General features: G+C 41.0%; 1 protein-coding gene and 6 non-coding genes across 7 annotated transcripts in view; all 7 read right to left on the bottom strand.

The window, feature by feature from the left end:
- Positions 1–23,904, bottom strand: part of eogt (EGF domain-specific O-linked N-acetylglucosamine (GlcNAc) transferase) — a 76,301-nt gene that overhangs the window by 3,336 nt on the left and 49,061 nt on the right. Inside the window, exons 7-11 of the mRNA XM_085405924.1 lie at positions 15,954–16,060; positions 15,015–15,118; positions 14,407–14,499; positions 4,150–4,221; positions 3,267–3,353 (exon numbers count right to left, since the gene is read on the bottom strand). Coding sequence (XP_085262050.1) covers positions 3,267–3,353; positions 4,150–4,221; positions 14,407–14,499; positions 15,015–15,118; positions 15,954–16,060 — 463 coding nt within the window. The remainder of the gene's footprint in view (positions 1–3,266; positions 3,354–4,149; positions 4,222–14,406; positions 14,500–15,014; positions 15,119–15,953; positions 16,061–23,904) is intronic.
- trnar-acg (transfer RNA arginine (anticodon ACG)) lies at positions 18,344–18,416 on the bottom strand. The gene has a single exon. It is a non-coding gene; the product is annotated as a tRNA-Arg (tRNA).
- On the bottom strand, positions 18,525–18,597 carry trnar-acg (transfer RNA arginine (anticodon ACG)). Its single transcript has one exon. It is a non-coding gene; the product is annotated as a tRNA-Arg (tRNA).
- On the bottom strand, positions 20,376–20,448 carry trnar-acg (transfer RNA arginine (anticodon ACG)). The gene has a single exon. It is a non-coding gene; the product is annotated as a tRNA-Arg (tRNA).
- On the bottom strand, positions 20,557–20,629 carry trnar-acg (transfer RNA arginine (anticodon ACG)). Its single transcript has one exon. It is a non-coding gene; the product is annotated as a tRNA-Arg (tRNA).
- trnar-acg (transfer RNA arginine (anticodon ACG)) lies at positions 22,399–22,471 on the bottom strand. Its single transcript has one exon. It is a non-coding gene; the product is annotated as a tRNA-Arg (tRNA).
- Positions 22,755–22,827, bottom strand: trnar-acg (transfer RNA arginine (anticodon ACG)). The gene has a single exon. It is a non-coding gene; the product is annotated as a tRNA-Arg (tRNA).

The following is a 23,904-nucleotide window of genomic DNA, read 5'->3' as shown; positions in this document are numbered from 1 at the left end:
GTGGTAATTATATATGCAATCAGTACAGACACAATTTCTCTTTTTCGAATTCAAATATATTTCAAAGAGTATTGGGGAAAAGCCAATTGAGCGAAACAAAAAGACAGCAAATTAAGATGAGGTGAGATAGAAGGAGTGGGATGGCAGTAGCAAATGGATAGGACACAATAAAGGAGAGCAGCGTGAGTTTCTGCCTGATGTCATTAATCTAAGGATGAAAGAAAGAGCTGGGAAGAGGGTCAGGGCTGGGAAGACCTCTCATTCAGTTGCCAGCCTGCTATCGCCCGTAGCCCCGTGTCTCACTGAAAAGCCTCTTAGCATATTTCCAGTGAAGAATATGAATACCCAATGAGCTGCTTCACAGGAAGGAAGAAGTTATCGGGCCTCGCTGGTCATAAAGATACAGTCAATCATTACAAGCATGGCACCATAAAGCACTTATGAGGAGGTCTGGAGAGTTATAGATGAAGAATATGAATAAGGAAGTGAGTGCATGGCACTGTCAGTATACAGTTATGCGTGTACTCTTTCAGAAAGTACTATATCAGGTTGGGGTGAGGTGGGTGTTGGGGTAGGTGTAGTGTCATTGATGCACTTAGTATCCAATAACCAATCAACTATTGTAGAAGTCAACATCGTGGTTATGTTACACTTACTGCTGATGGCAAATGATGGCAGACTCAGTGCAAAAGAGGAGGTGCCATCAAGGCAAACATTTTTAAAGGCATCGATCGTGGACTTTTGCAGAGTCTGGGCCAGATGTTTCTGAATGTTACTTACAGAATATGGAAGAGGAAATTATGTTTCTTTTCCTTATTCCTAAAGACTTCCTATTGAAGTTTATAGTGCACATCCATAATGTCGGTGTAATACTCAACTGCCAAGCATTAGAGCGTCCACGTGTGTAATTTGCTTCTACAAATTATGGGTGCAGCCGAATAGTCAGTTTTGCTTAGGAAGGTTCCCTGGAAGTATTTGTGTCCAGATACAAAGAAAATTTAGTTACCTTGTTTCTTAATTACCTCATTTAGCATAAGCTACAGTGGACTATCCTTAATGAAAGGAGAGACGATAATACCGTCCTACTACTTAGAGCAGTGATCAACAAAACACAAGAGATAGAACAGACCATGTAAATGTTAATTAAAACTGTTTTCCACCTCATGCATTAACTTGATAAATTGTTTTCAATGCTGCAGCGAAATCTTCTTCCTGTTCAGGTGTTGCCTTGAGTGAAGATTATAGGTTGTATTACACTGTATTAAAATAAACCACCTTTACGATTTGCCATAGTTCCGTTTCCATTATTGCAAGCATTTTGAATTATCAGTAAATTAATTTTTACTTCAGGTCAGCTGGGATAGGACCCAGATGCTTACCCACCCACCCTGAGTTGGATAATTGATTAATGGAGGGAATTGCATTTCAGTCATCGAAAGCCTTTACAGAAAGGAGGAACTGAATCACTAGGAAAGGAAAGAAAGAATAATGTATTTTCTTTTATAGGCTATATGTTCATTTTCTATAATATAATGTCATATTTTAAGAATATGACATTATATTATGTACTATATGACCCGCATGAAAAAAACATGGTGAGAACACGTTGAGATAAAGTAAAACATGCACTTTGTAGTCCATCTTTTTGAAACTCTAGTTTCAAAATGGCACAGATCTCCCATCACGCTCTTAGGGAGTTGGTAAGTGCAGTTGGGATTCTTTAAGCAACATGCTTCTATTTTCCTAAGACCTTGTAAAATCTTCTTCAAACCTTTCCTTGATTTCATTACATTTTCCACCAAAGTGAGGAAAAAGCAGTTAGAAAAAGAGAGCGATATGAGAGAGACCCTCTTGTCTTACAGGGCTATAATCATACAATATGAAAAGCCTTGAGCTAACCGCTGTAGAAAAGAAGCGGAATTAGGAAAAGGAAATTTTTTAGGGTATTCAACTGCGACCTGGGAAAAAACTTGACATTCCCTATCAGAAATTGAATCCAGACTATGGCAGCAAGAGCACCAAATCTTAACCACTAGACCATTAACGAGACTCTGGCTGCAGAAGATTCAAGACACTTCTACCGGTGGGCTATTTGCTTCCACATATTCATGTTAACTGTAAAAAAAACCAAGAAAAAAAATAAAATCTACAGGTTCTTAAAGTGCATTGGCCATTTGTAGGCTCTATGACGAACTTTCCAGACCCTTGTCCACAGGTTGTAGCTGTAAGCAAGTAAGTAAATAAAATAAGTAAAGTTTATTTATTAAGTGCTTTTCACAAACAAACAGTCACAAAATACTGTACACAAAAAGAGTAAAAGAAATAAGAACATTAAGTGCCATGAAAGCTAAGACAAAGTAAGACACAATAAAATAAGCAATGTCACTGGGGGAAAATGTTAAAATGTATGTGCAAAATGTTTTGTTCCTATTTGTGCTTTTGTTAGTCTTTAAGCTTAGCAATTCTAACAGAAGACAAAAGTCCCATCCACCTCTCTAGAGAAGTCAAAGACAAAGACTAAATAAACAGACACCAGCCTGAACCTGTGGCAATAAATCCCTCAAAAGGAGACCATCCTTCACTCATAATGTTTTACCTGCTCTTACTGTTAAACTCGTAGCCTGAAGAGGCATTACCCATTGCATCAGACCTGCTGTTTCTGAAAATGGCTTTACAGAAAAATAAACATTTTAATATAGACATTATAAGATGAGATAAACGTGCATTAGCAAAGAAAAAAATTTAAAATACATCCAACTTATGCTTAGTCTTTATTTACTGAATGTATTAGTCAATGTCCCACTGATTACAGTTTAGCCTTTTCCATGAATCAAACCCATGATATCAATGAGCAAATCAAATTTTACCTGAGACCACCAAAGCAGCTCAGTAAGTACTTTTATCTTACATAGTCCCACAATTTTATTGTGAATACATAGGGTAAGAGGCACTACTGCTCTCCCTAAAGTCTGCTCAAGAAACAATATCTTAATTGTTATGCAAACAGTGAGTCCACAGAAGTGGTCGCAAACGAGCTTTTAACTGAAAACTTTTTAACCAAAATAATTGTTCAAAGGCTTGATTCAGTAGCAGTATGATCTATGCACAAGAAAGAAACTTCTGAATGCTTTCACAGGTTCTCTATAGTGGTGAAGTGCAGCCATAATGTTATTTATGAGAAATTATTTGGTGTTATGTATATTATATGGTATAACTCGGACACAGGAAAAGTAATTGCTGTGTTTCCCTAGAGATTTTGTTCCTACCTTTGGCTTGTCTTGTGTGATGTTGAGTCGATGCAGGATGTGCTGGGAAAATGCCCGAAACATCCCTTCACTGTAGCAGTCTGAGATCTGTCATTAACACAGTACATAAAGAGTCAATTTCAATAACATTTATAATTTATATATTACATACATTTATATAACTATTTTTTAACTGTTTAATATCAAATATTGTACTAGAATATGTATGCAGTCATACATAAATACTACTCTGAAATTTGAAATGAAGTAAAAACTAATTGAATCTAGCAATACCATCACATTACTGCACTGGACGGTGATAAAAAGAAATAATAAAAGAAATATATACTGTATATTACACACATAGGGAAACTGACAGCTGTATAGATATTTGCTTATCTCCCTGGAGTGAGTATCATATGAGATGAGGCATTTCTCAGGTTTTAGAATATCACATACACACCGTTGTACTGCAGCTGTAAATGTGAGCACATGAATATAAACATGATGTGCAGCAGGGGCAATCAAAAGCAGCTTGAGGCTGACCTATCAATATTTCACACCTCAAGGCTGGAACCACAGGACGACACATATTTACGTGGGATCCTCTTTGTAGTAATCTCCTTGGAATTATCATTTAAATAACATAAGCACTTGCTGAGCCTTTGAATATATTACAAAAATATTTGACCTAAACTGCATGTTTACGACTACACCAGATATCTTGAATTTAGGAAAGACCTTTAAATATATGCAATGTGAGATAAAAATAGATAGAGACGCAAACAAAGCAGGTTTGAAGATGTAAGACACTGCAGTTTTCATATAGCAAATACATATATGAATCTCAGTAGTTACACTAATTTTCACACATACACACACACACATGCGGGGGGTAACTTACAAGAGGAGTGTTGTAAAAAAGACCATATCTCATTCTTGGGAGAAGGGAGAAGAAGGCATCTTTGAAGCAAACCTATACACAAATGGGAAGAGATCAAACTTTAACTATCTGATATGACGCAGAAATTATTGTCAAGTTGTAATAATGACATCTACATGCATGCATGTATTGGGAGTCTATAACAACACTTGTACTACCATATCAGAAAAGCCAAACAATCCCCTGATGGTTTCAACTCTTTCAAAAACCGCACATTGTTTGTGACACTGGAATGATATTAGATCCTGACCAGTAAAGGATTTTTAGGATTCAGAATCAGAATCAGAATCAGAAAGGGTTTTATTGCCAAATGTTGAGCAGGTTTACAACATTAGGAAATTGCTGCGGTGCTTCAGTGCAAACATACTGTCATAAATTGCGCTTAAATAGTATTAGATTATTCTGTTATTATATGTTACCTTATATATGTAATCAAAGTAGTTGAATTAGAATACTGCTGTAGATCACATTATACCCTTTAATATAGAGTGTGTGAGCTGTATGTAGTTTAGTTCTCATTATACTTTTGAGTTAACAGAACATATTCACATATTAGTTCATTAGATAAATGTGCATCACTCTGTATCCTTGATCTGCTGGGAATGTGTTACACTGTTTTCTTGACATGCTTAATTGTTGAATCATGAAGAGAAGGTTGTAAGCAGGAGACTCTGTGTCTAAAGACAGGGGAGATAGATAGACCACATTCCACACCCCCACCGTACAGAAAGCAGAGAAACAACTGCCGAGGTCATAACTTAGGCGCTGTAACAGAGAAAAAATGTGATGTTTTGGCTTTTACGACTAGCTGGGGGCCACTAGAGACTATAAAAAGCTGAGCAACCCGTCACCATTTTGAGACATGTGCCTGACCCTCTGGTAGCATCTCTCCCGTCCGGACGTTGTAATGCTCTGACTGTTGAATTGTATGGAAATAAATGATTGTTGATTGAGCATTGATACACCGAGTATTGTCCCTCCTTCAGCCCAAAGATTCAAAGAATTGGGAGATTTCAACAACTTGGTGCCGTGTGACCCGGATCTTTGGTGTGCTGAGGAGGTGCAGATTTGACCTTTGGTGAGATCGTGAGGCGAGGTGAACAGAGGACCGGTCCAAAAATAAAAAGGTAAGCACAGCCTGTTGTATTATAAATACCAAATGTGCATATTGGGCTTTCCAAATTAATCTGTTCGCTGAGTCACATGTATTTTCACAGTAAATTTGTCGGTGTCTGGTTTTTGGCGCAAGATACTAACAACATAAGTTGAGGCTGAATTCCAGTGTGTTAAATAAACTGCTTCTACCGAGAAACTAATAAGACACTACGTTGAGCTAGTTGCAGTAAACTGCTTCTACCGAGAAACTAATAAGATACTACGTTGAGCTAGTTGCAGCCACTTTACCTTCCACATTTAATTTTGTCTAATACTGGCTTCTGTAGCAATAATACGTTAGAATTTCTTCTGAAGACGCGGCCATTAGTTCAGTACATTGAAGTCGAGGTTTGAAGTTTGTTTATGGTGTCGGTTACGTCCTGGCTCTTGCCGGCCATGAAATAGAAGTTGATTTAAGGAAAAGCAGATGCTGGCTTCACGGTGCGGTTGAACGCTGGCAACGCGAGAGCGAAACACGTCCGTAGGTTTGGTTTATGATATGGCCGTGTTCCGGTGGTGCGGCCGTGAAGTGCAGTAGTGGTTGGTGCTAATTTTAGTACATTGAACAGAGGTTTGACGGTGGTTTGTGGCGTCAGTCGAGTTTTTTTTTTTAAGGGCTGCGGTCATAAAACAAAGTAAAATTTTACTTGCCAAGAAGTACATAGAGCAAAACCTGGTTTATGATGTCGGGTATAACTTCGGGGATGCAAGCATCACTTTTATGATGCGACTTTGCCCCGTGGTGGCGGTCATAAGCGCAGAGAAAGGGGTATTTTGGTCTATGGTGCAGTGTGCTTTAAGAAGATCTAATAGTTGAGCTCAGAGGTTTCTGTGTAAAATTCCCGCTGAGGAAAAGTGTTGTGTGTGAGTGTGAAAGCGCGCTCTGGGTGAGAGAGTGTGTGTGGAGCTGCGAGGCGCGCTCTGGGTGCTGTCTTGTGGGTAAAGCGCGCACTGAGTGAGAGTGTGAGTGAGGCGCGCTCTGAGTGTGTTTTCTGTGTGGAGTGTGAAGCGTGAACACAGTGACAGTGACGGTTGATGTGTTTGATTAGGAGGACATTAGAGCAAATAAACATTTTAGGATCAAAGGTTGATGCCTAGTGTACCTGTGGAACATTTGCCCTAGGAGTGGCGACCCTCCTGTCCGTGGACGCGTGGCCAGGACCGGCGTCGTCCGGGTGCCGCGGTGGTGACTTGGGGAGGTGAGGGCCCCCGCATAGCTACGGAAATAACACTGGAACGGCCGTGTAATCACGGGTTCACATTTATTCCGGACTAGAACAAGACACATTTTGCGAACAAACGTTGAGTCTAGATTAGTAAAGAAATATAAAAAGGTTGAATTCCTCGTTTCAGTGGTTGAAATTGTTGTGTGCCTGTCCCCTGACGAGTGTGAAATTAGAATAAAGAGGGAATTTGGAGCCACATAGAGATAGACGGGCATAATTGGGTGTATTACTCTGTGGTGTAATAAAAATAAAAAGGAGAGATGGTAAGAGGTGTGCAGTGGAGAATTATGGAGGAGTAGAGAGAGGAATGTGTTGGGAGACTGGCGTACAGTTTACGCTGTCAAGGTAGGCGTGTTGCCTGCTTATCGGTTTAAAAGTGATGAAAATGAAATTAAAATAAATCTCTTAGTGTGTTAATACAGGAAGCTGCGGACCTGGACCAACTGCCCCCACAAGCACAGCGGCCGAAGCAAAATTATAGGTAATGGGAACCACACCCAGCACGAATCAGCAGCTGTGAAAAAGACAGCAGCGAGGAGAGAATTAGAGGAGAAATTAAGAGAAGTTTTAACACATAAAATTGGGGCCAACAGACTTGTGGAGGTTGGGAAGGCGTCCGGAGCATCACAACAAAAAGGTGAAACAAAAACACACACAAGCAGAGAAATCTGAGAGAAAGGCTCCTTTTAAGGTAACGCCTAGTTTGAGAAAAGATAAAATTAACCTGCTTTTATACAAATGCACATACACGCAATGAAGAAACAGCTTACACTCATGAACACGTGAAGATTTTCCAGCAAGGTTAAAGAAAAATTAACATACTTAAATGATGAAGTCTATACATTACTGACAAAGAAACCCTCTGGGTTGCAGGACAACAATTTAACTAAAAAAAAAAAAAAGGAACACTGGTCTAACCAACCAGGCAAGACACAACAAATTTAGTGGTTAAAAGATTCAAATTGTGACATGTTTTCTGTTGATTGATTAATAAAAGTGATTACTGAATGAAAGAAAGTTCCTTTTTGGGCTTTTAAACATGATCTTAAGAATTTTAACATATACCGGTGTTGTCCTGTCAACTTGGTGGGTTAGGAGTTGATTATATCGGGAGACAAAAAACAAAAAAAGGGGGAGAGAAGGCTGACACAGGGCCTGGCCCCATTGTCTCCCCTCTGAATAACACAGCCAACACAACAACATTTTCCTGTTCGTTTGTTTTTGTTTTTTGTTTGTTTTTGTTTTGTTTTGTTTTTGTTTTTTCTATACATATTTAATTACAGGCTGCTTTGCCGGCCCTGAAAGCCGAGGCTGACTGGACTCCTGCTCTCCCCCATACGTGACACTGACCAAATGCTGCAACAGCTGGACCCACAACAACGACCTGAGAATGTCAACAGACCTGCAGGAATGTGATCTCATGCAGCCGAGACGGAGAGCACTAAACCTAAGGCCCGTTTCACTACACGGGGGAAAAATTCCCAGACTGCGTCAGCTGACAGAGCTGTGACGAGACGCCCGCCAAGCCCGAATGAAAAGTAAGGCCGAGCGAAAGAATGCTGACCTTGATAACTTGGCATTCACACTGTGCAGGACAGTGATGGACCAACACGGATGATCGGGTGGCGAAAAAGGGCGTGACCGAGACAGGAGGAGTAACTGAGGTCAGAAGGCACCTCAGAATGGACAAAAACACAGAAGAAGATGCAGGTTTCACCTGCGGTGAACATCGACACTGGAGAAAGGACTGCCCTAATTGGGGTCAGAACCAGGACGGACTGAATTTTGAGCAGCAGCAGCAGCAGCAATGGTCGCAAACAAACTGAAAAGGAGGGGGGGCAGGACCCCAGGGCATGCTTCAGGCCGTGGTTTACCCAGAACACCAGAACAGGAAAGTGATGAACAAACACACACACACACACACACACACACACACACACACACACACACACACACACACACACACACACGTCTCCAAACACACAGATTCAGAATGAAGTGAAATACACACATAAACACGTGCACTCGTTGAGTGAGAAATGACACACACACATACACACACACACACACATTGGAATGCTGATTCACTGAGAAGTGATGCACACACATACACATGCACACGCTTGTGCAATGAAGAGTGATCCACACGCACACACACATACACGCTGATGCAATGAAGAATGCTTTGCTTATGCTGATATGCAAAATGCTGCACACAAACATCCCAATGCATAATTTTTATGAGGAGCCATTGATTTCCATTGATTACTTAGAATGTGTTATATGTCACCCAGAGGGCATTTATGTAGATTTTAGGAATAAGGTCTAAAAAAGTTTGGTTATGAAAACAATGTCTGTGCGTGATGTCTGTTTATGGCTCAAGGCCTTGACTGAATTCTTTGCTGTGCTTCACACAGCCCTGATGAGGAATAGTGGCACAGAGTGAAGATGATGAATTAATAGTGTAAGGTTAGGTTGGAGTACGGCATTTTCTGTGATTGAGTTTTAATTCAAGGAGGAACAAAAGGTGTTACGGCACCTGAGGTTCTCATTCCCACACAATATTGTCCCGGCAGGAAGCAAAATGTTCCTGTGAATTTCTGGTTGATTGTTTGGTTTTGTTTAGCGCTAGCTTGATTTTATCAGTGAGCTTTGGCTTGTGTTCTTTCTCGTAAGCGAGAGAGGGATAGTTTTATGCTTGGACATGTCTGCAACGGGCCCTAGTTTGTGTTATTTTAGTAGTATTTTGTTGGTTATGTCTGTTTTCGTGTTTGTTACAGTGCACTGGAGAAAAAACATCTGAGAGGTGTGATCCACCGGTGGTGATATGTTGATATTTTGTGAGTTTATGATTTAACAATCAGCTCTTTAAACCAGGCCTGAAAGATTGAAATTTAAAGCGCTATGAAATATTCTTACAAAAACAGTTGCAAAGTGTGCTTCTCCATGATTGTAATTGGCTTGGGAGAAATTCACTTATAGGGAACACTGAGAAGTTCTGAGTCTAAAAGGATTGCACCGAGTCAATCCGGCCCAAAAAACAACAAGGAATTGTTTTCCTTTAAAATGATGACGTCATCTTGCTGGTGATGGAGGCTCGAATAGGTTGCGCGTGAGACTCCATTATCAGCAACATCTGGTATGAATGTGTGTGGAGGTATGCATGTGAATGGACTGTGATGGACTGACGACTAAAAGCTTTGACTGACTTGATACTGAGACAATGACTGCACCCACTTTAGGATTAGTAAATGCCAATAAACAATTCACCCAGCCGACAAGAGAAGGGTGGATGCTTCGCTTTGTTTTGTTTTGTTTTTTCAGGAGCAGGAGGATAAGAGAGACTGGAGGAGGAGACTCTAGCTTCACATAAGTATGAACTGCAGACTTAACACTGTGGTTGCTGATTTTGAGTTACTGATGTTTGCATTAAGAAAACTGTGCTATATTAGCTGTGTTTTGATTAAGGTATCATGTTATATTATTGGGAATGCCAAATGCTACAGTGGAGATAACTATTGATATCACTCATGACTGGAACATGTTATTATTAACCATAGCAGGCCACTGTAAAAAAGTCAATTAAATTTTATAGAGGAAAATCGCCAAAATTGAACAATACCTATGAATGACTGGCCACATTCAGAATAGAGATATGCAATAATAAACATTGGTCCACGTGATTTAGGTTCTCACTTGAAATAGTAAGTTATTAGATGTAGAATATAATTGACAGGGACATTTGATAGGATGTGGTACTGAAAAAGAACAAGAGCAAAGTAAATAAAGAAAATATTGTGTTTAGTTTGGATAAATTCAAATTAAAATGTACCATTACACTCAGAGGATCAATATGGAATAAAACATATGCAAAATTTGTAGGAAGTACATGACTGATAACTGTTCTGTCCTGAGCGTTTGTTTCCAGAGCACCCACTTGACCACACCAACAGTTTCTCGCCACCGAGGAGGGGTACTTGCAAAAAGAATAAAATAAAAATCTGAGTTTAACAAAACATTTTAAATGTAAATATCAAGCTTACCTTTCTTTTTCCATGAAATGTGCTTGTGGGCACGCCAGCCATTTTGAAAAGGTGGGCAAAACAATTGGCAAGGCCACACCCCCACACGTGTGATATAATTTTAAAGGTACTGTTGCCCTCTCTAAGAAACATCAGGACTTAGAGGAGTGGCAAGTAGAGTATGCGAGCTACAAGCAAAAACTAAAATGTGTACTACAGTGTGCAAAAATGAAATACTGGGTCATCAGGGGGACATGAGGGACATTTATAAAACTAAAAGTCCCACTAACCTTAAAGTGCACTTGAAAAGCCCACACAAGAAGGTTAACCTAGCTTACCTAGAAGACCTCATCAGGGGGAGCACACTCCCCCTCCTTGAAGAGCTCACCCACTCAACCCGCATCCCCAGAAAACAGCTAACCCCAGATAAGGCAGCGTGATGTATCCCGAGACAACAGGACTGGGACATCTAAATAAAGGTGTGAAACAATCGCCTTCAAAAGGTTATCAATTCACTTGAACCAAAATTAGGACCACACGGTGCGGCAAGAGTTAATAGTTATTAGTCTCAACACCCAAGGATAACCAGAAGAGCATGACTGATATGATGGAACTGGGATTTTGTTACACTTAATTTTTGCAAAACACAAATAAAACTAAATTGAAACTAAGGATTTTCAGAAAATAAAAACTACACTAAACTAGCAAAGAATTGGTAAAAACTAATTAAAACTGATATAAAATTGAAAATCTGAAGTCGAAGCTAAATAAAAATAAAAACTGATGAAAATTGCAAAACTATTACAACCCTGGTGCAGAGATTGGCAAATCTGACCAGGAAACGTTATAAAATGGATTGTCAGGATAGTCAGCGTTAAAGCCACTTTTGACAGTCCATACTAGGATGGCATTGGACATCTTCGGGGCAGAAAAGGGTTGGTGTGACCAAGGTGTGGTTTGGCTTGTTGTATGTACATTTCAAAATGTTACAGCTCTGGATGGACCAGTTACCAGGGCATGGAAGGATGACAGACTTTATTACATGAGGAGAAGGGACATTTTCGGGATCGAAGATCCTCAGGGATGACAAGGCTGGAGCAACGGTACTCGAGAGAAGAATTTCTGATACTTTCTGAGATATGATGTCACTAACCTTCTCTTTTAATTGTCTAGCTCCAATGAATTGACACATGGGAGTGTGTCACAAAGGGGGAGTTGAGTCCGAACATCAAACAATGGTTTTATGAACATCTTATGACGTTATTTCTGTGTTTAATAATTTAGCTATGGTAAAACTTAAGCTTATAATGTGTTAGACTTAGAAAGGGTTCACTAATTTTTGATTTCTTTTACACACACATAGATTATGATTAGAATAGGTCCTGAACATAATATTTTAAACCAAATTTGAATCATTAGAACAACAATGGATAACAATATTAGATTATCAAGGCTAGGGAGAGAGGTGTTTTGGTTTTCTGTCTCTTGCAGAGAAAGGAACAGACACCAGACGGGGACACGGAGATGTGAGGACCCTTCACAGCAGAGACAGATGTAGGGACAGCCGAGACAGCAACTGGGGTCAAGTGTCATGACGTTTGGGCTCCTGGAGAAGATGGATCCCACAAACACAGCAATAACCATGAAGGGGTTGGTGAAAACCAGGAACACCAGACCAACGAGGTTCGAGAGGCTCTTGGCAAAAAGGGGGACACGCCGGTGAACCCAAAACACACAGATCCTTGTTTGAAATCGGGGCAGAATAATCCCCAGAACTGTGCAATGACTAAAGGGTGGTCTAACCCCGGAGGTCGAAGAAAGAAGCTGAGAATCACCCAACTGGAAGACACTGGTAGCTGCAGCAATAAAAATAAAGGTTAAAAGCTCCTTAGACAGAGGTTCTAGTCTAAGTACATTTGAAAGGTATAAGGTGGCATTAAAATGGGAGTGGAAAACTGGAGCACCAAAATAAAGCTGTGGGAGAATTGGGGAGTGATGGGAGTGTCATCTGTAACTGCTGTTATGGTTGTAAATCTAACTTTGCTTGCATCTGAACTGCGTGAACACAGAGGTCATCCCACATATGGTCCACCCATTAAAGGGGGACAGAGGGCCTCAGGATCAAGAAAACTTGGACCTTGCAACCCTGGAGTGCATGTTGTAAGTGATCTCTTTCAGAGATCAAAAGGGGGAATTATTAGATTATTCTGTTATTATATGCTACCTTATATATGTAATCAAAGTAGTTGAATTAGAATACTGCTGTAGATCACATTATACCCTTTAATATAGAGTGTGTGAGCTGTATGTAGTTTAGTTCTCATTATACTTTTGAGTTAACAGAACATATTCACATATTAGTTCATTAGATAAATGTGCATCACTCTGTATCCTTGATCTGCTGGGAATGTGTTACACTGTTTTCTTGACATGCTTAATTGTTGAATCATGAAGAGAAGGTTGTAAGCAGGAGACTCTGTGTCTAAAGACAGGGGAGATAGATAGACCACATTCCACACCCCCACCGTACAGAAAGCAGAGAAACAACTGCCGAGGTCATAACTTAGGCGCTGTAACAGAGAAAAAATGTGATGTTTTGGCTTTTACGACTAGCTGGGGGCCACTAGAGACTATAAAAAGCTGAGCAACCCGTCACCATTTTGAGACATGTGCCTGACCCTCTGGTAGCATCTCTCCCGTCCGGACGTTGTAATGCTCTGACTGTTGAATTGTATGGAAATAAATGATTGTTGATTGAGCATTGATACACCGAGTATTGTCCCTCCTTCAGCCCAAAGATTCAAAGAATTGGGAGAATTCAACAATAGACATGAAAAAATAAAAGTAAGAATAAGAAGGATTGATAAGGATTGATACCCTTACCAATATTTGGGGATTTAAAAATAAGATATTACAATATCGAGGATGTTTTCTTTACCTTTCACACATGTTAAACATAAACAGGTTTTCCTAACATGTGTTATTCCTAGTTTTTTATTTACCTTACCCCTCATCAAACCACTGGCATTTCAAATATGTGTGTTGCCAACAAAGATCTTACAGAGTGCCCTCTTGTGGAAAACTATGCCATATAAACACTCAGAACATAGTTGAAGAGTATTTCCGCCATTTCTTCTTTACTTTTCACATTTTTCATTTTCAGCCATTATAAATGCAAATAGTAGTATCGTCCTAAACATGTGGAAGCTGACTTTAAAACAATGATCAACTCTAATTTTTTTCTACTCTCTAGGAAGCACTTTCTTGTGCCATTCTTAAGCAACTTGGCTTGATTTCATTAGTTTAATAAATTAATTCTTTATGAGAATTGTGAGATCAGACTTTGATCTCTGACTAATCGTTCAAAACATTCATGAGAGCATCCTTCGCACTACCAAAAGAAAAAAAGAAGAAAAAAAACACCAAACAAAAAGAGCACACACATTCAGAGCAAGTCAGGAGTCAAACCCAAGAACATCTGAGCTCATTGTGCCACTGACCCCCTCTGAAACTGAGCAAATGTAAGGTGAGGTGACAATTTGTTATTTGAACAAATTTCAGGGCTGAATTTGTTCATAATTTTCTGATTCTGGTCTCTGCCCAGTCAATTAGTGTATCTCCATGTTAAGCAATTAGTAAGACTATGTAAATATAGTGCAGTTCAAACACCAAAGAAAAGGTAGAACATCTATATTTTGGCCTCAGCAACAGAGAATAATGTCAAAATTATTTTCCAGGACAGCTGTGTAGGTACAGGGCATCTTCTCCTGAACCTCTAAAAATACCTGGTTTGCCAGAGTTGTGATTATACCTACTCTTTTTGAGTCAAAAGTCTTCAGATGGATGATGTCATACTCTGAGAAGGCCCTCCACGTTTCACTGAACAGATCTCCATAACCATAAAAACTCTGGGAGAAACATATAAAATGGGCAACAAATGTTGATTCAATCTCTGTCACAGCAGAAATAAAAAAAACAAAGCAATAAAATCCAAATTAACTACATTATGCCTCAAGCACCACCAGAGGCAGTTCTTCTGAAGTTTTGCTTTTGTACAAAAAATCTATTACCACACTATTATGCGGCAGCTTGCAGCACTGTGCAATTTGTGATGAAAGGTCACTGCTTTCCCTCTTCCTGCCAGTTTTCTCTAACTCTGAAAGAGGCGTTTATAAATTCATGGGGAAATAGACAACGGGAAACTCCAGCCCTGTGTCTTCTTCTGACAGACAAGTGTGGCATAAACATTTTAGGCATTAAGTGCAGCAAAACAAAGATTTGGAAGGTTATTAATTTATTTATTAGTTATTGTATTTACTTCATTATCCATTATTATTTCCCTTAAATGGAAATAATTAATTAACAAACCCATTGTAGATTAAAACCACCACTGAAACAGCAGTGGCAAGCATCAGGTACCCACCGTGTCCCACATGACAATGTTGATATCTGAGCTGAAGGAGTTATTGATGTGCTGGGAGATGTATAGGTTGATGAAGTCACAGAAATGGTGGTACATGTTCACCCCTGTTACACAAACAAATAAAATACATATATATATAAATAATAATTATTATTATATTATACTGTTACACTTTCAGACAGTTTTTTAATTCTCAGATCTCTATAATGTCATAGAAATGGGATATCACTAATATTGTCATCTCAGCTGTGGCCCTGTACAACACCAAAGCTTGTGTTTCGAAGGCACACTCAGAGAGTTGGCCTAAAGAGAGCAAAAATCATGATCAAAGTAAATAACCGGTCGGTTAGTATAAGACAAATAAAGATTATTCTGAGTTGTGACTCATGCAAAGCTGCTCTAGTAGAATTAAAGAATCAAATATGGATATGAGAATAGCTCACAGAGCTTTTACATTTTCACCTTCCTTTTAATCTTTTCATCTTGGCGATGGCCTATACCTGTTGCTTCTCTACGATGTCTTTGCTATGTAACAACTCCTATTCCATGTTTTCACTACCCTGAACCCCTCATACAATAGTGTTATTGTTGGTAAAGTTCCATCTCACCTTGACTTGGTTTCCTATTCAAGCTGGTAGACACAAACACAGTGTGCTTGACTGCTCAATGCAAAGTCACATTTAAGGCAGACTGCGAACTATCTATTTTGATTTCTTTAATTTTAATTTTAATTTTAATTTTTCTCTGATTTTAGACAAAAAATATCACTAGTATTCATTTGTGTGGATAAAAGCAGAAAAAATGCTGTCAATACATTGCTGCAACATTTAAATGAGGTTTTAAATGCGTCAGTTTCAAGTATAGTAAGAGTAAAAGATTCAAGCTTTCTGTTAAGGTTTCAGGGCTTTAATTTGAGTCCAGTAAATCTTTATTACTCACCAGCATCGAGTTTCATGAAAACTGTAGGTTTTTCAACTATTAGGTCACAGTAACCATCCTCTATGGGATGAAAATCCAGATTTGTGTATGTCTGCAGCTCAGCATACCTACAAAAACATCAAACAACTATTGTAAATAAAACAGAAAAATTATAAAATTATAAAAATTATATATGTAACTGGAAAGGCAGGACATGATGAAAAAAACATATGAACACACCAATAAAAACAAACACACAAATTAAGACATCAAAACAAATTATTCTTTTAGAAGATTTAGTGATGCAGAATAATCTATATCAGAAAACAAAAACATAATTTTCTGAGCTGTTGTCACAAGTGTTTACTGTTAACTGCAACGACAAAATCATGTTATGCAATAAGCTTAGCTCACTTGAAGAAGCTTCACATAACACTTCATGGGCATTTATGAAGATTAATAATCAAGTGAAATGAAAAATTCATTGAGAATTATAACTATAAAACTGTAAATTTTCGCTAGGTGGAAACATACATTAACTATCTATTTCTTTCAAGGATTATGTAACTGTAAATATGTAATAGCAGTTGACACATGTAGTTAGGACTTTTACAGACCTGGAACAATATTTGGTTATTATTTATATAATTATCCTACCATTGGCGCGATGAGTAAACAAACTAATCTTAAAGGGCAAGAAAACCAAAAGGTCAGGTGAGGTCAAAGTTTGTTCTCTGACCAAATTTGTACAATATTTAAGAGCGTATCCATTCCAACACGAAAAACAGCACGAGGTGCGAGCCAGCCAGGAGTCGAACCTAGAATCTTCTGATTCGTAGGAAAATGCATTATCCATTGCGTCACTGCTGCTGGTTAAACATCCATCCAGACATGTTGCCTCCCTTTGGCAAGGACTGCCTGCTGCTATGTGAGTATAAGCAGGTGGCATGTAAGATGGCAGACTACAGGAACCGCTTGAGATTTAGCCTCAGATCTAAACAGGCTGGGATTACTCCTAAAAGTCTGCAAATGACATCATCTGTTTAAGGCCTCCAAGCTACTAAAATCTTCCCAAAGCCACAGAATCAGATGCTAAACGAACTGGTGAGAAACATTGATTTACCTACCATGTTTTAAAACCAAAAGAGGAGCTGGGCCCAAAAAGACTTGCAACTCTTCTAGATGACAAAAAGCTTCAAAGGTGATTGAATTCACTGAGAAGTGAATTCAGTCATACTTTTCATGCTGTCTAACACTGCATAAATAGCCTAAGACCAGGGAGTAGAGGCAGGCTCATCTACTTACTGTGCACAAGACACATTGGCATGCGACAGAGCGGGTCTTCCAAGGCCAGTTAAAGAGACAAACACCAAGGATGTGGACAAGTGAGCAAAGATTTTGTCTGGAAGCTACAGCAAGTCTCTGTTGTTTGCCTAAGTTGTATAAACAGGAGGTAATTTAAAGACCCATTGTCTGCACGATCAACTGTGCTACATACAATATCGAAAGGCTTTTGGCTTCGGTCCTCAAGCCGTCGGTAGGCAGCTGGAAACGCCATCCTCAGAACGCTATGGATTTCATGAAGAAGGTCAGCCATATCGTTATGTAGGCAGAGGACACTACGGTCACTTACAATGGTAGAACTCTCTTCCGTTGTCTTACAGCTACCGAAGAAGTGGTGCTAGTTCACAAGAGCTTACAGGATGACCCCACCCTCACCAACAGGACCACCCTCAACACCAACAAAGTGTGAGTGTGTGGGTGCACCATGAATTCCCCAGTTTAACCCATTGTGGCTAACTCTTATAAGCAGGAAGTGGGAAACAAAGACTGCTAAGTCATCCTGTCCTCGAACAACACTGGTTCAAATATGTGGATGACGCCTGGGTGAAAGTCAAATTTCGGGATGTAAAACCAATCACAGATGACATTAAGGTGGTGCAAAAACACATCAGGTTCACCAGGAAGGATATGAAAAATGACACGCTAGCTTTCTTAGACTGGGAAATTGCCATCAGTAATAGGGGACATTTGAAAGTCATTGCGTAGTGTAAGCCAACGCATACAGTACTTAAGGTTTGACTCTCATCATCCACAACCTAGCACGACCTAGATGTCATCAGGACGCTATAAGACAGAGGGAACACCATGAGATTGGCTGCTGTGAGTAAATGTGATCATTCTAGCTGGATATTTGTTAAACCTTGGAAGGTACCCAAAGAACGCTACGGGGGAACTGAGCGAGACGAAGGACAAGCTCTGGCTGAAGGAAAACCTTTGGTGATCCCTTATGGTTTTAGGAGTATCAGAGGAGCTCAGATGCACTGTCTGAAAACGCTGTGCCTCGGTGGTTTTCACCCTCCGAAACTGACAGCATTGCTCCCAATATGCACAAAAGCAAGCAGACACTTCGAGCCAGCCAGGAGTCGAACCTAGAATCTTCTGATCCGTAGTCAGATGCGTTATCCATTGCGCCACTGGCCCCCCGCCAAGAAAATCAAAAGGTCAGGTGAGGTCAAAGTTTGTTCTCTGACCAAATTTGTACAATATTTAAGAGCGTATCCATTCCAACACGAAAAAATGCACGCACTGCGAACCAGCCAGGAGTCGAACCTAGAATCTTCTGATCCGTAGTCAGACGCGTTATCCATTGCGCCACTGGCCCCCTACAATGATCCCTGAAAGGGCAGGTGAGGTCAGGTGAGGTCAGGTCACACTTCGATCGCCTGCAGAATTCAAAGATAATCCTTCAAAATATTCCAGAAAGCAAAATCTCTTCATGCAGGCTCAAAACATCCAGGTAAGAAAAATCCCACAATGTTGATTCTGTTTATACTGTTTCCAGTTTCCAGGTGAGCACAATCAACTTTGTTGGATTTCCTTACGCGGTTGGTTGAACATCCATCCAGACATTTTGCCTCCCTTTGGCAAGGACTGCCTGAAGCTGCTACGTGAGTATAAGCAGGTGGCATGTAAGATGGCAGACTACAGGAACCGCTTGAGATTTAGCCTCAGACCTAAACAGGCTGGGATTACTCCTAAAAGTCTGCAAATGACATCATCTGTTTAAGGCCTCCAAGCTACTAAAATCTTCCCAAAGCCACAGAATCAGATGCTAAACGAACTGGTGAGAAACATTGATTTACCTACCATGTTTTAAAACCAAAAGAGGAGCTGGGCCCAAAAAGACTTGCTACTCTTCTAGAAGACAAAAAGCTTCAAAGGTGATTGAATTCACTGAGAAGTGAATTCAGTCATACTTTTCATGCTGTCTAACACTGCATAAATAGCCTAAGACCAGGGAGTAGAGGCAGGCTCAACTACTTACTGTGCACAAGACACATTGGCATGCGACAGAGCGGGTCCTCCAAGGCCAGTTAAAGAGACAAACACCAAGGATGTGGACAAGTAAGCAAAGATTTTGTCTGGAAGCTACAGCAAGTCTCTGTTTTTTGCCTAAGTTGTATAAACAGAAGGTAATTTAAAGACCCATTGTCTGCACGATCAACTGTGCTACATACAATATCGAAAGGCTTTTGGCTTCGGTCCTCAAGCCGTCGGTAGGCAGCTGGAAACGCCATCCTCAGAACGCTATGGATTTCATGAAGAAGGTCAGCCATATCGTTATGTAGGCAGAGGACACTACGGTCACTTACAATGGTAGAACTCTCTTCCGTTGTCTTACAGCTAACGAAGAAGTGGTGCTAGTTCACAAGAGCTTACAGGATGACCCCACCCTCACCAACAGGACCACCCTCAACACCAACAAAGTGTGAGTGTGTGGGTGCACCATGAATTCCCCAGTTTAACCCATTGTGGCTAACTCTTATAAGCAGGAAGTGGGAAACAAAGACTGCTAAGTCATCCTGTCCTCGAACACCACTGGTTCAAATATGTGGATGACGCCTGGGTGAAAGTCAAATTTCGGGATGTAAAACCAATCACAGATGACATTAAGGTGGTGCAAAAACACATCAGGTTCACCAGGAAGGATATGAAAAATGACACGCTAGCTTTCTTAGACTGGGAAATTGCCATCAGTAATAGGGGACATTTGAAAGTCATTGCGTAGTGTAAGCCAACGCATACAGTACTTACAGTACTTAAGGTTTGACTCTCATCATCCACAACCTAGCACGACCTAGATGTCATCAGGACGCTATAAGACAGAGGGAACACCATGAGATTGGCTGCTGTGAGTAAATGTGATCATTCTAGCTGGATATTTGTTAAACCTTGGAAGGTACCCAAAGAACGCTACGGGGGAACTGAGCGAGACGAAGGACAAGCTCTGGCTGAAGGAAAACCTTTGGTGATCCCTTATGGTTTTAGGAGTATCAGAGGAGCTCAGATGCACTGTCTGAAAACACTGTGCCTCGGTGGTTTTCACCCTCCGAAACTGACAGCATTGCTCCCAATATGCACAAAAGCAAGCAGACACTTCGAGCCAGCCAGGAGTCGAACCTAGAATCTTCTGATCCGTAGTCAGATGCGTTATCCATTGCGCCACTGGCCCCCCGCCAAGAAAATCAAAAGGTCAGGTGAGGTCAAAGTTTGTTCTCTGACCAAATTTGTACAATATTTAAGAGCGTATCCATTCCAACACGAAAAAATGCACGCACTGCGAACCAGCCAGGAGTCGAACCTAGAATCTTCTGATCCGTAGTCAGACGCGTTATCCATTGCGCCACTGGCCCCCTACAATGATCCCTGAAAGGGCAGGTGAGGTCAGGTGAGGTCAGGTCACACTTCGATCGCCTGCAGAATTCAAAGATAATCCTTCAAAATATTCCAGAAAGCAAAATCTCTTCATGCAGGCTCAAAACATCCAGGTAAGAAAAATCCCACAATGTTGATTCTGTTTATACTGTTTCCAGTTTCCAGGTGAGCACAATCAACTTTGTTGGATTTCCTTACGCGGTTGGTTGAACATCCATCCAGACATTTTGCCTCCCTTTGGCAAGGACTGCCTGAAGCTGCTACGTGAGTATAAGCAGGTGGCATGTAAGATGGCAGACTACAGGAACCGCTTGAGATTTAGCCTCAGACCTAAACAGGCTGGGATTACTCCTAAAAGTCTGCAAATGACATCATCTGTTTAAGGCCTCCAAGCTACTAAAATCTTCCCAAAGCCACAGAATCAGATGCTAAACGAACTGGTGAGAAACATTGATTTACCTACCATGTTTTAAAACCAAAAGAGGAGCTGGGCCCAAAAAGACTTGCAACTCTTCTAGATGACAAAAAGCTTCAAAGGTGATTGAATTCACTGAGAAGTGAATTCAGTCATACTTTTCATGCTGTCTAACACTGCATAAATAGCCTAAGACCAGGGAGTAGAGGCAGGCTCATCTACTTACTGTGCACAAGACACATTGGCATGCGACAGAGCGGGTCCTCCAAGGCCAGTTAAAGAGACAAACACCAAGGATGTGGACAAGTGAGCAAAGATTTTGTCTGGAAGCTACAGCAAGTCTCTGTTGTTTGCCTAAGTTGTATAAACAGGAGGTAATTTAAAGACCCATTGTCTGCACGATCAACTGTGCTACATACAATATCGAAAGGCTTTTGGCTTCGGTCCTCAAGCCGTCGGTAGGCAGCTGGAAACGCCATCCTCAGAACGCTATGGATTTCATGAAGAAGGTCAGCCATATCGTTATGTAGGCAGAGGACACTACGGTCACTTACAATGGTAGAACTCTCTTCCGTTGTCTTACAGCTACCGAAGAAGTGGTGCTAGTTCACAAGAGCTTACAGGATGACCCCACCCTCACCAACAGGACCACCCTCAACACCAACAAAGTGTGAGTGTGTGGGTGCACCATGAATTCCCCAGTTTAACCCATTGTGGCTAACTCTTATAAGCAGGAAGTGGGAAACAAAGACTGCTAAGTCATCCTGTCCTCGAACACCACTGGTTCAAATATGTGGATGACGCCTGGGTGAAAGTCAAATTTCGGGATGTAAAACCAATCACAGATGACATTAAGGTGGTGCAAAAACACATCAGGTTCACCAGGAAGGATATGAAAAATGACACGCTAGCTTTCTTAGACTGGGAAATTGCCATCAGTAATAGGGGACATTTGAAAGTCATTGCGTAGTGTAAGCCAACGCATACAGTACTTAAGGTTTGACTCTCATCATCCACAACCTAGCACGACCTAGATGTCATCAGGACGCTATAAGACAGAGGGAACACCATGAGATTGGCTGCTGTGAGTAAATGTGATCATTCTAGCTGGATATTTGTTAAACCTTGGAAGGTACCCAAAGAACGCTACGGGGGAACTGAGCGAGACGAAGGACAAGCTCTGGCTGAAGGAAAACCTTTGGTGATCCCTTATGGTTTTAGGAGTATCAGAGGAGCTCAGATGCACTGTCTGAAAACGCTGTGCCTCGGTGGTTTTCACCCTCCGAAACTGACAGCATTGCTCCCAATATGCACAAAAGCAAGCAGACACTTCGAGCCAGCCAGGAGTCGAACCTAGAATCTTCTGATCCGTAGTCAGATGCGTTATCCATTGCGCCACTGGCCCCCTGCCAAGAAAATCAAAAGGTCAGGTGAGGTCAAAGTTTGTTCTCTGACCAAATTTGTACAATATTTAAGAGCGTATCCATTCCAACACGAAAAAAAAGCACGCACTGCGAACCAGCCAGGAGTCGAACCTAGAATCTTCTGATCCGTAGTCAGATGCGTTATCCACTGGCCCCCCGCCATGAAAATCAAAAGGTCAGGTGAGGTCAAAGTTTGTTCTCTGACCAAATTTGTACAATATTTAAGAGCGTATCCATTCCAACACGAAAAAAAAGCACGCACTGCGAACCAGCCAGGAGTCGAACCTAGAATCTTCTGATCCGTAGTCAGACGCGTTATCCATTGCGCCACTGGCCCACCTACAACGAGCCCTGAAAGGGCAGGTCACACTTCGATCGCCTGCAGAATTCAAAGATAATCCTTCAAAATATTCCAGAAAGCAAAATCTCTTCATGCAGGCTCAAAACATCCAGGTAAGAAAAATCCCACAATGTTGATTCTGTTTATACTGTTTCCAGTTTCCAGGTGAGCACAATCAACCTTGTCGGATTTCCTTACGCGGTTGGTTGAACATCCATCCAGACATTTTGCCTCCCTTTGGCAAGGACTGCCTGAAGCTGCTACGTGAGTATAAGCAGGTGGCATGTAAGATGGCAGACTACAGGAACCGCTTGAGATTTAGCCTCAGACCTAAACAGGCTGGGATTACTCCTAAAAGTCTGCAAATGACATCATCTGTTTAACACCTGCAAAGCCAGGCTTCTACCTTTCTACCTATAAAACCCGAGAGCAGCCAAATGGCTGGTAGGCTTTTAGCTAAGCTTTAGCTTCAGCCAAGTGGAAGCTAAATTGGCTAGTCATTCATATGTATATTAGGTCGTTACCTGGGAATTCTGGAGGGAGGGGAGTGGGGGTGTGTGATTGAGGGCGTGGGGGAGCTGCTAAAAGCTGTGCACTTCCTTTTGTGTTTCATCTTGATGCATTCTCAATCATCCAGGGAAATAAATCTCCAAAAGTCACCAACTTGGAGTGTTCCCTTTCAGTCGATTCACTCGGTACAACACATAAGTATGGGATATCACGCCCTCGCGTGTCCTGGCTGAAGAAACCTTTATTCACGCCTTTACGGCAGATGACGTGTGATGACACGCGCAAGGCCCCGCCCGCACATATAGCCGCTGCCATCACCGTCATCCCTCAGTTCTTACGCTCTTCACCTCGCTGAGAACACCTCTGCTGAGTTGGGCTAGCTAGCTACTGCTAGTTAGCTCCGTTGTCTGCCAACTTGAACCTAGCTTAACTGCCCCTGTTGGTGTTAGCCTCCACCGCCCAGCTGGTGCGTAGGCTGCCCGCGGAGCGCTATTTTCAAGTTTTTCTTGTGCAGCGTTTCGCTTTGCGTTTTGGGAATGGACTCCAAACCGAAGCGAGCAAAGC

This window comes from Rhamphochromis longiceps, linkage group LG5 (genome assembly GCF_057381845.1).
Source record: "Rhamphochromis longiceps isolate RC_006_pf linkage group LG5, R_longiceps_female_GT1.1, whole genome shotgun sequence".
In the NCBI taxonomy this organism is placed as follows: Eukaryota; Metazoa; Chordata; class Actinopteri; order Cichliformes; family Cichlidae; genus Rhamphochromis; species Rhamphochromis longiceps.
The sequence above is the reverse complement of the archived record's forward strand: the minus strand, read 5'-3'. Positions and strand labels throughout refer to the sequence as shown.